Here is a 14869-nt window from a genome sequence, read left to right as displayed (position 1 = left end):
GTATCCACATACACCAGTGAACGTGCTTGCAAAATCACATCATTGTACGACTCAGTTCACGAGGTATGACATCATAGACAATTGAACGCATGAACACTTGCTTCTGCTTGAAAAACGTGTGCAGTGAAACTATAACGTCAGGCATGACATTTTAATTTACTACTTCTCTATTACTAACTCTATTCACAACACACTTTGCACACGGTATCTACACATATCACTGAATGAACCTGCAAAATTATGTCATTGTACAACACACAGCAACAACGCAGGGACAGTATGTGGAACTGGGAACTGGCTAGGGATACGGAAACTTTTCTCTATTGATGCAGATGGAAGGAGCAAGGCTCCATGGTGGTGCAAAAATGCAAAAAAATACGTAAGAAAGTAGAGTTACATCCGAATAATTACACAAAAATACACCCAAATACGTGTGAAAGTACGAAATGGATGCACAAGGGAGAAAAAGAAATGAAATCTGAGGAAGACGACAATAGTGGAAGGCCAAAACTCACTAAAATTGGCGAGGCGTCACAAATGTCAAAGTAGAGATTAACTAATCAATAATAAATTTATGTATATTACTGTGGGTACCAGGTTTGAGGGTGGATAAGTATAGATAAGGGGGACGGCAGATTTGACTGGATGAGGTGTATTTAGTGGGTGCGAACAGGGATAGAACGGAGAAAGTGTTGGGGGTGGGGAGGGGTTCGTAGTTATAGATGTAAGATTGTGTGGCATCGGCAAAGTGCGGGAGGTAACACGCAAAAATACGGGAACTGATTATATCGGCAGGAGTAATGTGGGACACAAGATGCTGCACCAACAATCAGCGTGGCCTTGAAGCAGTCTGTTGCGTGCGTCCAAGCCCGTTGATACAGTGTGGGTCATAAGTAGAGTGCGCACTGCAGTTCATAAGGCAACAAGAGAAACACAGGAAAGAAAAGAAAGAAGGATGGACATTGAGCATAGCAATGCAAAAGAAAGTAGTTACAAAGGAAAACAGCACAGGGTTAGGATCGAAGAAAAGCTGTCAGGGAAATATCATACAATGGAAAATTCAGGACGGAATGTAACAATACGAGAGAAGGAAAGTTGCTACTCACCATATAGCGGAAATGCTGAGTCGCGATAGGCACAATAAAAAGATTCACACGGACATAGCTTTCGGCCATTAAGGCCTTTGTCAGCAGTATACACACACACACACACACACACACACACACACACACACACACACACGCGCGCGCAACTTGCACACACCTCTGCAGTCTCAGAGAGCTGAAACTACACTGCAAGCAGCAGCACCAGTGCATGATGGGAGTGGCAACTGGGTGGGGGTAAGGAGGAGGCTGGGGCGGGAAGGGGGAGGGATAGTATGGTGGGAGTGGCGGACAGTGAAGTGTTGCAGTTTAGACGGAGGGCAGGAGAGAAGGTGCGGATGGGGAGGGGGTAAGTAGCGGAAAGGAGAGAATTCTCTACTTTGAACTTCGTGACTTCTCGCCAATTTTAGTGAGTTTTCGCCTTCCACTATTGTCCTCTTCCTCAGATTTCATTTCTTTTTTTTTTCCCCCCTTGTGGATCCATTTCGTTCTTTTCACACGTATTTGGGTGTATTTTTGCGTAATTATTTGGACATAATTCTACTTTCTTATATTTTTTTTGCATTTTTGCATCATCATGGATCCTTGCTCCTTCCATCTGCGTCAATACAGAAAAGTTTCCTTATCCCTAGCCAGATTCCAGTCCCACATACTGTCCCTGCATTGTTGCTTGGCTCATTAAATCCCCCCTAATGGCCTTACCATCAAATTACCCGTCTCTGGTTGCCACCCCTCCGTCCACAATGACCTCCGCCTGTTCAGATTCCACCAATCCTTAGCCCCCACCAACATAGACCTGCAAAACCATATAAACCAAGCCCAATCCTTCTTGCAGTACCTTCTCTCCATCCGCAAACTTCTCCTGCTATGTAATACCAAATTTCCTGGAACCCATAACACACATTGAAACTCTTGCCCCGCAGGAACTTAAGCAATATGCACAACGTAGCCTCAAAAAGCTCTCCATCCTGCTCACACCCTACTCCCGCCTCAGAGTACCACTGTCCTCCACTTCTACAGCAACCTCCAAACCTTCTCCACGCCCTCATAGCTGACAAACTCTTGTCTCGCAGACCTACTACACTTACCCCACCCTCCAAAACTCCCTCCCACCACCACACAGAACTCAAAACCTAAACAGACCCGCAACACAGTCATGAATCTTTCCGCCAGAAGCCTTAGTCCCACAGAAATATCAGTCCTTTCCAAAGGCCTCGCCTTTTGCCCCACTCCCAAATTCAACCATGCAGGTGTAGTTAAAGACCTTCTCTCCTTCTCCTGGTCCCTACAGTGGAAACACTTTTTCGCCGCCAAGCTGACCAATCAAACTCAACCAAAGAACAATATTGAACCTTGCCTAACTCAGTTCACTCCTCCATACAACCATGATCCACCCCCACTGCCTCCAAACCACCCCCTGTTAACTTTCCAGAATTTCTTATCCTCAAACCTTGCCTCACCATCACTCCCCAAATCCCTCAACATGCATACTAACCTTACATCCGCCGGCCAGTGTGGCCAAGCAGTTCTAGGCGCTTCAGTCTGGAACCGCGCGACCGCTACGGTCGCAGGTTCGAATCCTGCCTCGGGCATGGATGTGTGTAATGTCCTTAGGTTAGTTAGGTTTAAGTAGTTCTAAGTTCTAGGGGACTCATGACCTCAGATGTTAAGTCCCATAGTGCTCAGAGCCATTTGAACCATTTTTTAACCTTACATCCGCGGAAAGAACCGCAGTCCGCCATCTAAAAACTGATTCCGATCTTATAATTCTACCTGCAGAGAAAGACTCCACCACCGTAGATTTGAACCGCAAGGATTACATGGCAGATGGACTCCGTCAGCTGTCAGATACTTCCACCTACAAACCATGCCACAGTGATCCCATTCCAGCAATCCAGCAGGATCTCCAGTCACTACTCAAATCCTTAGGCCCATCCCAGAACCTCTCCCCAGAGTCCATCTATCTACTTATCCCTACCACTCCCCACACTCCCACCTTCCACATGCTTCCCAAGTCCATAAACCCAACCACCATGGACGCCCCATTGTGGCCAGTTACTGTGCCCCCACTGAGAGAATCTCTGCTCTTGTAGACCAACACCTTCAACCTATTACCCGGAACCTATCCTCCTATATAAAATATACCAACCATTTCCTCGACCGACTCCACAGTTCCTTTCCCTTTACCACACGGTACCCTGCTCGTCACTATTGATGCCACCTCCCTGTATACTAACATTCCTAATGTCCAAGGCCTTACTGCTATCAAACACTACCTTTCCAGACGCCCTATGGATTCCAAACCAACAACCTCCTTCCTAGTCTCCATGAACAACTATATCCTCACCCACAATTACTTCTCCTTTGAAGGCATTACCTACAAACAAATCTGCGGTACGGCTATGGTCACTCGCATGGCACCATCCTATGCTAACCTATTCATGGGGCATCTAGAGGAATCCTTCCTAAAAACCCAGACTCCTAAACCCCTCACCTGGTTCAGATTCATTGATGACACCTTTGCTATCTGGATTGAAGGGGAGGACACCTTATTCACATTCCTCCAGAACCTCAACAACTTCTCCCCCATTTGCTTCACCCAACAAGACACCTTCCTAGACATTGACCTCCACCTCAGAGATGGCTACATCAGTATCTCCGCTGATATCAAACCTACTAACCACCAGCAATACCTCCACTTTGACAGCTGCCACCCATTTCATACCAAGAAGTCCCTTCCGTACAGCCTAGCCACCCGTGATCATTGCATCTGCAGTGACAAGCAGTCCCTCTTTAAATATACCGAGGGTCTCACTGAAGCCTTCACTGACCCTAATTATCCTCCCATTCTTGTACAAAAAGAACATGCCTTATCTTTCCAACCTCCCACCACCTCCTGAAGTCCCACAGTCCGGCCACAGAGGAGCACTCTCCTCGTAACTCAGTACCATCCGGGACAGGAGCAAACGAATTACAGTCTCCGCCAGGGTTTCAATTACCTCTCGTTGTGCCCTCAAATGAGAAATGTCCTACCCACTATCCTTCCCACCCCTCCTACTGTGGTATTCCACTGTCCACCGAACCTACACAATACACTCGTCCATCCTTACACAACCCCTGCTCCCAAATCCCTTACCTCATGGCTCATACCCCTGTAATAGACCTAGATGCAAGACCTGTCCCATACATCCTCCTACCACGTCCTACTCCAGTCCAGTCACTAATATCACCTATCCCATCAAAGGCAGGGCTACCTGTAAAACCAGTCCTGTGATTTACAAGCTAAGCTGCAACCACTGTGCTGCATTCTATGTAGGAATGACAACCAACAAGCTGTCTGTCCACATGAACGGCCACCGACAAACTGTGTCCAAAAAACAAGTGGGCCATCCTGTAGCTGAACATGCTGCCAAACATGACACCCCTCATCTCAATGACCGCTTCACAACCTGTGCCATATGGATCCTTCCATCAACACCAGCTTTTCTGAATTGCGCAGGTGGGAACTTTCCCTGCAATACTTCCTACATTCCCGTAACCCTCCTGGTCTCAACCTTCGTTAGTCACTGTCCCCACCCATCCAACCCCTTCCCTGTTCCCACTCCAGCACTACACAGCCGTCATTTCACTGCCACACCCAGTCTTTTAATTTATTTTTATTTTTATTTCTCTCCTTTCCGCTACTTACCCCCTGCCCCCTCCACACCTTCTCTCCTGCCCTCCGTCTAAACTGCAACATTTCACTGTCCGCCACTCCCACCATACTATCCCTCCCCCTCCCCGCCCCAGCCTCCTCCTTACCCCCACCCAGTCGCCACTCCCATCATGCACAGGTGCTGCTGCTCGCAGTGTAGTTTCAGCTCTCTGAGACTGCAGACGTGTGTGTGCAAGTTGCACTCATATGAGTGTGTGCGTGTGTGTCTACAATTGCCAAAGGCCTTAATGGCCGAAAGCTATGATTGTGTGAATTTTTTTATTGTGCCCATCGCGACTCAGCATCTCCACTATATGGTGAGAAGCAACTTTCCTTCTCTCGTATTGTTACATTCCATCCTGGATATGCCATTGTTTGTTTGTATTAAATATTGAAATGTGTGAGAAACTTGCTATTGCTTAGAATGACGTGCACTCAGAATATACCGTATTTACTTGAATCTAAGCCGCACCTGAAAAATGAGACTTGAAATCAAGGAAAAAAAATTTTCCCGAATCTAAGCCGCACCTGAAATTTGAGACTCGAAATTCAAGGGGAGAGAAAAGTTTTAGGCCGCACCTCCAAATCGAAACAAAGTTGGTCCATTGTAATATGAGACACAATTTAGGTCGAATGAATGACGATACAGCTACAGTAGTTTGGTTCGAGTCGTAAGCTTAGCAGTTAAGCTTTACCAGGTAGCGATTGCTATGCGTCAGGCGCTCCGTCCTCATTTATACAGGTACCCTTCCTTTTTCACGCGCTTCGTCTGGTTTGAATTGATTGCTTATTTTTCTTTGATCTGATAAGTGCCGTTCTCTTTGTTATAGGTGTTTACGTCACTCTAAGCTGAAAATGCATTACTGTACTGTGTCCTGCATTGTTTATCGCATTCTGATAATGAGTGTTTACGGCCTATCGCCGCTCGCGGCATGGCTTGCTTCTGTGTGCGCGCTACCGCCGCAAGAGAGAGCAAGAGAGAGTGAGAGAGAGAAGAATCGTCACATTAGCGAAACAATAACAAGAGACTATTTGTTGTTAGTTACACTGCTGCTTTCTTTGATAATGATCAACAAGAACTCAATAATAGACTGCGTATGACAGATGATGTTCTGAACGAGAGTTTAGCGAAAATTTTTCTCCATTTGAAAATCTTTGCAGACGCCTCTTTAGTACATTGCATTCTGCACAGAAATTAGAGTCATCTTAGATTTAAAAATCTAGTCAAGTGCCATGCTTCATTTCTGACTGTATCACTATTAGGCATAAGAATAATACGAATATAAACATGACATGGTATGTATATTCTTCCGCGTTTGCTGTTGTCTCACACTAGTTTCGTAGTTTATTAGGCAGACAGGATTTAAATGACATAGCAGCAAACACGAAAGAATACATGGCAAAATGTTTATATTCGTATTAATCTTATGGTGAAGAGAATACTGCATGTGATTCACAATTCATAAAAGTTCCTATTAGCAACCATCTCTTCTCACAGGTAGGAAAAAATTCAGAACATAGAGTTGGCCATATTGACAAACATCCCAGTCTTGCCAGTCGGATTTTCGTAGCCCATTGAAATGCTGTTACATTCGAAGAAGAAAAATACGGAATTTGTATTTACTTCGTTGGATAATGTATGAAAATGCAGTGGTCGAAACTCGGAGCGGAGAAAAAAGCTCGTCTTCCACCTTTTTTTAGTTTATTTACTGACGCAGAGGTTTTGGCGTCAGTATTTATCTTTGTGCTTGCAAAGCATGCCTGTGTAGCGCTACATATATTCGACGGCAGAAGTTAGTTGTGGCGGCACCTACCAACATTTTTCAGAACTTCCGCTTACTTTGCACTCGATTCTAAGCCGCAGGCGGTTTTTTGGATTACAAAAACCGGAAAAAAAGTGCGGCTTAGATTCGAGTAAATACGGTATTAATCCAGTGTTTCACAATGAGAGCACTTAGCAACTTCTGACAAATTTTAAGCATTATTTCAAACCTTTTCTACACTACTTCTCATGCACAAGCTTAAAGTCAAATATTTAACACATCAGTTAACTTTTAAAGTAATTAGATGTCTCAAGCTGCCTTATTGAAGGGAATTTGATTCATTAAAGAAACAGGGATTTACTGGTAGTCTCAGGCTGGAGAAAGACAAAAGCACAACACTTGCAGCAGAAGATACACTGGTGTTCAAATAAACCTCAGTGAAATGGTTGCTACTCTTACTTTCTGACGACTCCATACAATGTTGCTAGCACAACAATCTAGATTGGAAAAAGAGAAAAGGAATTTTTAGAAAACCAAACTGCAAAAAGAGGGAAAGAAATTAACTTCCCTATAAGTTAAAACTTTGTGCCAGATCAAATTCCGATCTGAGCTCTTGGCTTTCATGAACTATTATTTTACCAGCTAAGCTATCCAGACAAAATTAACAGCTTACGTTTGCCTGTACCTCTCTTCTGCATTCCAAATTTTACATGTCTCCTTCACACCTTGCTGGAATATCAGTCTCGGAAAAGAGGATATTACAGAGAAATTTCTAATTATAGTAGTTTCCACAATTAACACTGTTTTAATTTGTCAGGTAGTTCCACAAAAGTGCACACACTGCTCCACAGGGAGAAATTTATTCTAGAGACCTTCACTTGGCTGTTGCTAAGTGATTTATTTATGATACTCTGTCTTCCAGGAGTAATAGTCTAACAAAATTCTGTGAACTACTTCAGATGCTATGGTCGACAGTACACTTAACTAAAAATAGTGTCCAGAGAAATAAGTACCATTGTGTAGTAAACATACTATGTATGATACTTATAGCATTACTTCTGTTGACTACACATAAAAACATCTTTGTAACTGTCTGTTAACTCTGTATAAAGGTCAACCATCAATTAAAAATTGCATGTGATTTAAGTAACTTAGCAAAGACAACACAACCAAGCAGCACCTCACACATCAAAAATTTTACACACAGGATACCAAGCAGGAAAAAAAACCTGGAAATGGAAATCTTTCCCCAAAATGTGCCGCATAATGCAAAAATTTTACCTGTTAGCAGAAAAGTAATTTCATAAATAAACTCACAACATGTTCCCTAAACAGCTTTCTACACAGAGTTGACCATTACCAAACTGCCTGAGCACATGAAAGGAAACAGAAGATCTAATTGTCTTGGGGATGCCCACTATCCAACTGTTAAGAATGCCCTACAGTATGATGCAAGGGACCCGAGTGCCTGCTACGCCATGTAGGCTGCTTGAATTCTCCTGTCTAGCATTAATTTCCCTGAGCTCTAAAGGTGCTGGCTCTCCATCACATCTCTGCATCCCAGCAGCCACCCTCCTGCCCCACCCTTTTCCGTTTCCTTCATTTTTTCATATATCAATATTATGAGTGGTTACTCACCGTATAGCGGAGATGCTGAGTCACAGAAAGGCACAGTTAGTTTTTGGCCAATAAGGCCTTTGTCAAAACACACACACACACACACACACACACACACACACACACACACACAGAGTCTCTGGCAGCTGGAGCTGAAGCTGGAGCAGCAGCGCATTGTAGGAGAGGCAACTGTGTGGGGTAAGTAGGAGGCTGAGGTGGGGAGGGAGAGGGATAGTAGGGTATGGGTGGGGGACGACAGTAAAGTGCTGCTGGGATTGTGCAAGGATGAGATGGAGAGTAGGGCAGCTAGGTGCAGTCGGGAGGTAAACGGAGGATGGGTGGGGGAGACGGGGGTAGCAGAAAAGGAGAGAAGTAAAAAGACTGCGTGTGTTGGTGGAATAGAGGGCTGTGTAGTCCTGCAATGGGAACAGGAAGGGGCTAGATGGATAAGGACAATGACAAACAAAAGTTGAGGCCAGGAAGGTTACAGGAACATAGGATATATTGCAGGGAGAGTTACCACCTGCGCAGTTCAGGAAAGCTGGTGTTGGTGGGAAGGGTCCAAATGCACAGGCTGTGAAACCATCATTGAAATGAAGAGCATCATAGAATGCAGCACAGTGGTTGCAGCTTAGTTTGTAAGTAGCATGACTCGTTTCACAGGTAGCCCTGCCTTTAATGGGACAGGTGATGTTTGTGATTGGACTGGAGTAGGTGGTGGTGGGAGGATGTATGGGAAAGGACTTTCACCTATGTCTTTTATAGGGATATGGGCCATGAGGCAAGGGGTTCGGAGCAGGGGTTGTGTAGAGATGGAAAAGGATATAGTGCAGGTTTGGTGGGTGACGGAATACCACTGTGGCGGGGTGGGAGGGATAGTGGATAGGACATTTCTCATTTCTGGGCATGATGAGATGTAGTCGAAACCCTGGTGGTGAATGTTTCAGTTGCTCCACCCTGGACAGTACTGAGTCACGAGAGGAATGCTCCTCTGTGGCTGGATGGTGGGACTTTTATTCTAGGCTGGGAGAGTAATTACAAGCTGTAAAGGCCTCAGAGAGATCCTTGGTATATTTCAAGAGGGACCGATCGTAACTACCGATGTGACAGCCATGGGCAGGCAGCTACGCTGTATGGAAGGGACTTCTTAGCATGGAATGGGTGGCAGTTGAAGGGGAGGTATTGCTAGTGGTTGGTAGGTTCGACATGGATTGAGGTACTGATTGAGCAATCTTTGAGATGGAGGTCAACATCAACAAAGGTGGCTTGTTGGGTTAAGAAGGACCAGGTTAAGCACACAGTGGAGAAGGTGTAGAGGTTCTGGAGGAAAGTGGATATGGGATCCCTACCCTCGATTCAGGTCACGAAGATCTCATCAATGAATCTGAACCAGATGAGGGGTTTGGGATTCTGGGTGTTCAGAATGGATTCCTTCTGATGGCCAATGAATAGATTGGCACAGGATGATGCCATGCGAGTGCCCATAGCCATACTGCGTATTTGGTTATAGATAATGCCCTCAAAGAAGAAGTAACTTTGGGTGAGGATATAGTTGGTCATGGCGACTAGGAAGGAGGTGGTTGGTTTGGAATCCATAGGGTATTGGGAAAGGTAGTGTTCAATAGCGGTAAGACGATGGTCATTAGGAATGTTAGAGTACAGGGAGGTGGCATCAATAGTGATGAGCAGGGCACCATATGGTAAAGGAACAGGAACTGTGGAAGAACTGGCTGGTATCTCTCATATAGGAGGGTAGGTTGCGGGTAATATGCTGAAGGTGTTGCTCTATGAGAGTAGAGATTTTTTCAGTGGGGACACAGTAACTGGCCACAATGGGGTGTCCTCGGTGGTTGGGTTTATGGGCTTTAGGAAGCACGTAGAATGTATAAGTGCGGGGTTGAGGAGAGAGAAGGACGCTGGGAGAGGTTCTGGGATGGGTCTAAGGATTTAAAGGGAGACTAAGATCCTGCTGGATTTCTGGAATGGGGTCAAAGTGGCAGTGTTTGTAGGTGGATGAATATGACAGCTGTCACAGTCCTTCTGAGAGCTGGTGGAGTCCTTCTGCCAGGTAATCGTTGTGGTTCAAAACAACAGAGGTGGAGTCTTTGTCAATAGGTAGGATTATAAGGCCGGAATCAGTTTTTAAGTGGTGGACTGTGGATCTATCAGCGGATGTATGGAGAGTTTGCATGTAGAGGGATTTGGGGAATGATGGGGAGATAACGTTCGATGTTAAGAAATTCTGGAAAGTTAACAGGGGGTGATGTGGGGGCAGTGGGAGTGTATCATGGTTGGATGGAGGAGTAAACTGAGTCAAGCAGAGGTGGGTCTTTAGTTGAATCTGATTGGTAGGGTTGGCGGCAAAGAAGTGCATCCACTGCAGGGACTGGGAGCAGGAGAGTTATTCAAGAAGTCCTGCAAGATTTAATCTGGGAGTGGGGCAAAAGGTGAGGCCTTTGAAAGGTCTGATACTTCTGCGAGGATAGAGTTTTTCGGGTCTGTTTAGGTTCTGGATTCTGTATAGTGGTGGGAGCGAGTTTTGGAGCGTGGAATAAATGTAGTAGGTCTATGAGACAGGGTTTTTCAGCTATTGGGGGTGTGGTTAGAGGTTGTTATAGAGGTGGTAGTCCAAGGCAGGAGTACAGGAGTAAGAAGTAAGCAGACGGGAGGTTTTTTTTTTTTTTTGGGTGGGGGTGGGGGGTGGGGGGGTAGCATTGCACATGTTGCTCTAGTTCCTGGAGGGCAAGAGTTTCAATGTGTGTTATGGCTAGAGACTGTGGTCGTGTGTGCGAGTTGCGTTTTGTGCGTGCACGTCGTTATATGATGAGTAGCAAACTATCCTTTTCATGGATTTTCCATTGTTTGATTTTTTCATTTGTACATAACTTCATAATTTAGTCAATGGCTAACTATTACTTTTCCCTCTTCTCGTCCCCCTGTCTATGTAGGTTTTTTTTTATGTCTGCTTTACTCACTCTCAATTTCTCAATTGCACTATTCATTCCACTTACTACCTGTCATCCCTTAATTCATATTTACTTGTAAATGTGCTTCCATGATCTATGGATTGGGCTGCCACAGTGCTTACCAATAATGTTTTAATACCCAACTCTCTCTCACGTATCCCATGTCCTCACAACTCACAACTGGTAGACAGAGTAGACTGGGGGACAGAGTGACTGCTCCTCCTTTCCAAACTTCCCGAACATACCTCTCTCTCCTCTCTGAAAAAGGAGCTAACATTTCCAAAAATTATGTACTGTTTTTCCTACTTTTAAATGCACCTATTGGTATACATGGATCAGGACAACAAATCAACTGACTACTAGTTATTTCTAAGACAGCAACCACGGCAACACCAAATCAGAGATTAAGCTCGGTCACACCATCCAGCCTTCACTGTTGTCGTACAGCTCTGCTACCTCAGCTGCTAGCTGTCACAGTCATTTGCAGATGGCATTTGTTATCGGTAAGATGACAAATGTGCTTCATTGTCACTGTTCGCATTGTTTCTCTGTGTGACATGTTTATTTTACATGACAAAATGTCCTAAACTAGTTACGAAAGTGTACAGGAAAATGACAAGACTGAAACTTCCTGGCAGATTAAAACTGTGTGCCGGACCAAGACTTGAACTAGGGGCCTTTCGCGGCAAGTGCTCTACCAACTGATCTACCCAAGAACGACTCACGCCCCGTCCTCACAGCTTCACTTCTGCCAGTAACTCGTCTCCTACCTTCCAAACTTTACAGAAGCTGTCCTGCGAACCATGCAGAACTAGCACTCCTGAAAGAAAGGATATTGCGGGGACATGGCTTAGCCACAGCCTGGGGGATGTTTCCAGGCCCCGAGTTCGAGTCTCGGTCTGGCACACAGTTTTAATCTGCCAGGAGTTCGAGTCTCGGTCTGGCACACAGTTTTAATCTGCCAGGAAGTTTCATATCAGCGTACACTCCATTGTAGAGTGAAAATCTCATTCTGGAAACATCCCCCAGGCTGTGGCTAAGCCATGTCTCCGCAATATCCTTTCTTTCAGGAGTGCTAGTTCTGCATGGTTCGCAGGAGAGCTTCTGTAAAGTTTGGAAGGTAGGAGACGAGGTACTGGCAGAAGTGAAGCTGTGAGGGTGGGGCGTGGGTCGTGCTTGGGTAGCCCAGTTGGTAGAGCACTTGCCCGTGAAAGGCAAAGGTCCCGAGTTCGAGTCTTGGTCCGGCACACAGTTTTAATCTGCCACGAAGTTTCATATCAGTGCACACTCTGCTGCAGAGTGAAAATCTCATTCTAATGACAAGACTATTACCACTCTGCTAAGCAAACCCAACACTGCATGTGACTGCATCTAGAACAGAAAAGGTCAGTTATTGCTGCCACGGCCATATTGTGTACACAGATAAATGAACAAACAACATCTCCCTCTCCCATGCTCAACTGCCGATCACTCTGTTGATCGAAGTGAGTTCATGGAATTTCGCCACCTGAAGGTACATATTGGTCAGCTATTCACATCCTTATATTTCTGCACAGGACTTACTGCAGAGGATAAACATATATGCCTCAGTAACTGCATTACTGTACTCATATTAGTGAGACCATATAAAAATTCGTAATTATGGACTGCAACAGCATACACAACATCTCAAGAGGAACACTTCTGCAACAAATTGGTTCTTGGGTATTGGACACAGATCATCAATGTTTTGAGAAGAATGACACCTAAACCAAAGTCAAAGTAAATCCATAAATAGGAGAGTAATATGGATAACAAATTGACTTCACTACCAAATATGATAAGAATGTACTTTTGTAACAGAAGAATAACTAACTTGAAAAACTATAAAACTATAAGAAGATAGATACAATTGTGTGGCCATATTTACCATCAGGAAGCAAAATTCTAAGCACAGCTGACAAAACCAAATAAAAGTACAAAAAACTATCCTAGCTTTTTGAACTGTTAGGCTCCTCAAGAGCAGAAAGAGGGATACGTTGTGGAAAAATAAAAAGGGAGAGGAGGGGGGGGGGGGGGGGATGTCAACAGGCGACAGGACAAGAGGGACCCAACTGTTGTGAGGATGAGGGGTGATACAGTGGTTTTTTTTTTTTTTTTTTATACAGAGACTGTTGAATATGAGCCCTCATTATGAAAGCCTTATTCATGCAGGTTCACATGAAGACATATTTATGGTGTGCAAGGGACAATATCATAGCATTCCATTATCCATCCAGTTTCACACACAAAGATGAATTCTGTAGAGTATTTCAAGTGATGAACACATTCTACATAACAATTTACTTTTTCCTAACATAGTAGCCTTTCAGGCACACAAAATGTCTGACCCCCTCCCCCCTCAATTGTTTCGAACTAGTTTGTGAAACGAAGATGAATGCCATTAACTTTTTATCTTTCAACTGTCATAATTAACCATTCCTAGGCAAAAAATGTTTACAAAATTTCACTGTAAGTGGTGCAAAATTCTATTTTAAACTGTTCAGATTCTAACGGTTAGTTTCTGAGAGGAAGGGTTAAGGAATGCCTCCATGTAAGGCATGATAGTACTTTAGCATTCCACAATGACCAAACATTTTGCGTACTTTATACGTTCTACGTTTTTAACATATCTGAAAGCAAAGTAATGTAATTTCCTTACACTAATATGCTTTAAATAAGAAACTTAACGTACGGTAGTCACCTTGTCCATTGACCAAGGTAAAAAGTACTTTGTCTTTATCAGGTGTCGCCCCCTTTAACGTGATTGTCACAGTAGGCTCTGCACCATTAGGTTCCATGACTCTCTTGATAGTAACCATCTGTGGTCCTTGCTGCGTTGCTGTGACAGCTGTCATACCATCAGACTTATTCTGAGATGCAGAAGAAGCAGCCACATCCGCCTTCTTAGAATTTTTTTTTTGTTTCAAAGATGAAGAATCTGTTGCATCTGAAGAGGCATTTGTACTACCAGGTGTATTCACAACGGTGATAGTCACTTCTGGAGTTTTGTTCTGAATTTCTTCGAGTTTAAGCCTCTGGGCCTCTTCTTGGTCCTTTCTTTCCTTTTCTTCAAGCTGTAAAATATGAAGATGTTACTACACATATATTTGGAATATTATTTTACCCTGAAAACAAATCTTCAAAGAACATGCAAAATATCACCTGACCTAAAAAAAAAAAAAACAATCCACAAATTTTGGATTTATGATGTATCAGTGCCACAAATATATAAATTCTTAACTTTCATAATTAATGAACAATTAATCTTTGATCTGAAATAAAATTTACTCACTTCATCATCCATTTAAAAAAAAGCACTGTTCCATGAGACTAAAGACGACATACAGAGTTTTGCGTTAAACTGACCATGGTTGTTAGATCTGATACGATTGTCTGGTCATCTCACACCATATGGCATGAACTGGAGGTACTTAAGTTTTGTTGTACAGTTATACTGACTCACAATTTCAAGAAAGAGGTATCTGCTCTAGCTCTAGAAAAATATATAACAGAACAACTGCATATGCAATTACACACACTTCTAATAATCAATTACATACACTTCTAAATAATTAGTCCAATAAAACTAAAGATGGTGTTAACAGGAAATCCTTAGTCACATCTTAGAGAAGATTACAAGAACCATCACAGTAGACGTTATCATCAGATCTACAATACACAAAAAGTAAATCCATTACAAAGAAA

At 43.8% G+C, this 14869-nt stretch overlaps 1 protein-coding gene across 3 annotated transcripts in view; it reads right to left on the bottom strand.

The window, feature by feature from the left end:
• Positions 1-14869, bottom strand: part of LOC126187359 (uncharacterized) — a 262249-nt gene that overhangs the window by 65363 nt on the left and 182017 nt on the right. For 2 of the 3 annotated variants that reach the window (XM_049928392.1, XM_049928395.1), the window contains exon 16: positions 13857-14238. In XM_049928392.1, coding sequence (XP_049784349.1) covers positions 13857-14238 — 382 coding nt within the window. The remainder of the gene's footprint in view (positions 1-13856; positions 14239-14869) is intronic. The other variant, XM_049928394.1, reaches the window with a different exon arrangement.

The sequence above is a fragment of the Schistocerca cancellata genome, chromosome 5 (genome assembly GCF_023864275.1).
Source record: "Schistocerca cancellata isolate TAMUIC-IGC-003103 chromosome 5, iqSchCanc2.1, whole genome shotgun sequence".
NCBI classification, from domain to species: domain Eukaryota; kingdom Metazoa; phylum Arthropoda; class Insecta; order Orthoptera; family Acrididae; genus Schistocerca; species Schistocerca cancellata.
Note: the sequence above shows the minus strand (reverse complement) of the source record. Positions and strands in the feature narration are given on the sequence as shown.